The sequence below is a fragment of the Meleagris gallopavo genome, unplaced genomic scaffold (genome assembly GCF_000146605.3).
Source record: "Meleagris gallopavo isolate NT-WF06-2002-E0010 breed Aviagen turkey brand Nicholas breeding stock unplaced genomic scaffold, Turkey_5.1 ChrUn_random_7180001880582, whole genome shotgun sequence".
NCBI lineage: Eukaryota > Metazoa > Chordata > Aves > Galliformes > Phasianidae > Meleagris > Meleagris gallopavo.
Window position 1 is genome coordinate 1 of NW_011144804.1, and position 626 is coordinate 626.

Below are 626 nucleotides of genomic sequence, written 5' to 3' on the forward strand. Positions count from 1 at the left end.
TGCCCCCTTTGTTTCCTGCTGTCTCCCCCCGTGCCTTACTGACCTTTTATCCTCCTTCCCCCCACCCTGTGCCTTGCCTCGTCTGCGCCGTTCCCCTATAACCCCCATCATTCCCAGGTCATTGGAAGCAATGGGTTTGCGTGTGGCTTTTATTGTGCCTCGGTGGCTTCACATATGTGGGGCAGCAGTGGGGCCAGGCCAGGACCCCCCAGCTCAAGGTTTCCTGCTCCGGGGCCCCCCTACTGGCCCCTTCCCAGCAGCCCCGGGCGCGCGGTGAGGCCGGTGCGGTGCATCCCCAGCACGGGGAAGTGCAAGCGACCGTGGGGAGGGGGTTTAAAGTAGACTCAATGGGGGTTATTGGGAGTTGTAGAAGCTGTGATTGAGGCCGTCCTCGCCCAGCAAGCCGGGCGCATCGCAGTACTTGGGATCGTAGACCTGCCTCGGCAGCCCGTACACCGTCATACCCTGCTGTGAGGCACCCTTGTTGCTGCCCATCTGCAGCCCGATGATGTTTGTGTCGCAGCGCTCCATGCCCAGCGAGGGCTCGAAGATCTGCCTCTTGGTCCCCGGCGCCGTCATCCCAGCCTGCAGAGGGGCCGGAGGCTCCCCCTTATCCTTCCCCACCT

General features: G+C 63.1%; 1 protein-coding gene across 1 annotated transcript; it reads right to left on the reverse strand.

The window, feature by feature from the left end:
• Positions 1-131: 131 nt before the first annotated feature.
• LOC109364634 (calponin-1-like) lies at positions 132-621 on the reverse strand (the record flags this gene model as incomplete). Its single annotated transcript, XM_019611266.2, has 1 exon — positions 132-621. A coding segment is annotated over one exon (267 nt), but the record flags the coding sequence as incomplete, so codon positions are not given.
• Between the last annotated feature and the right edge of the window lie 5 nt (positions 622-626).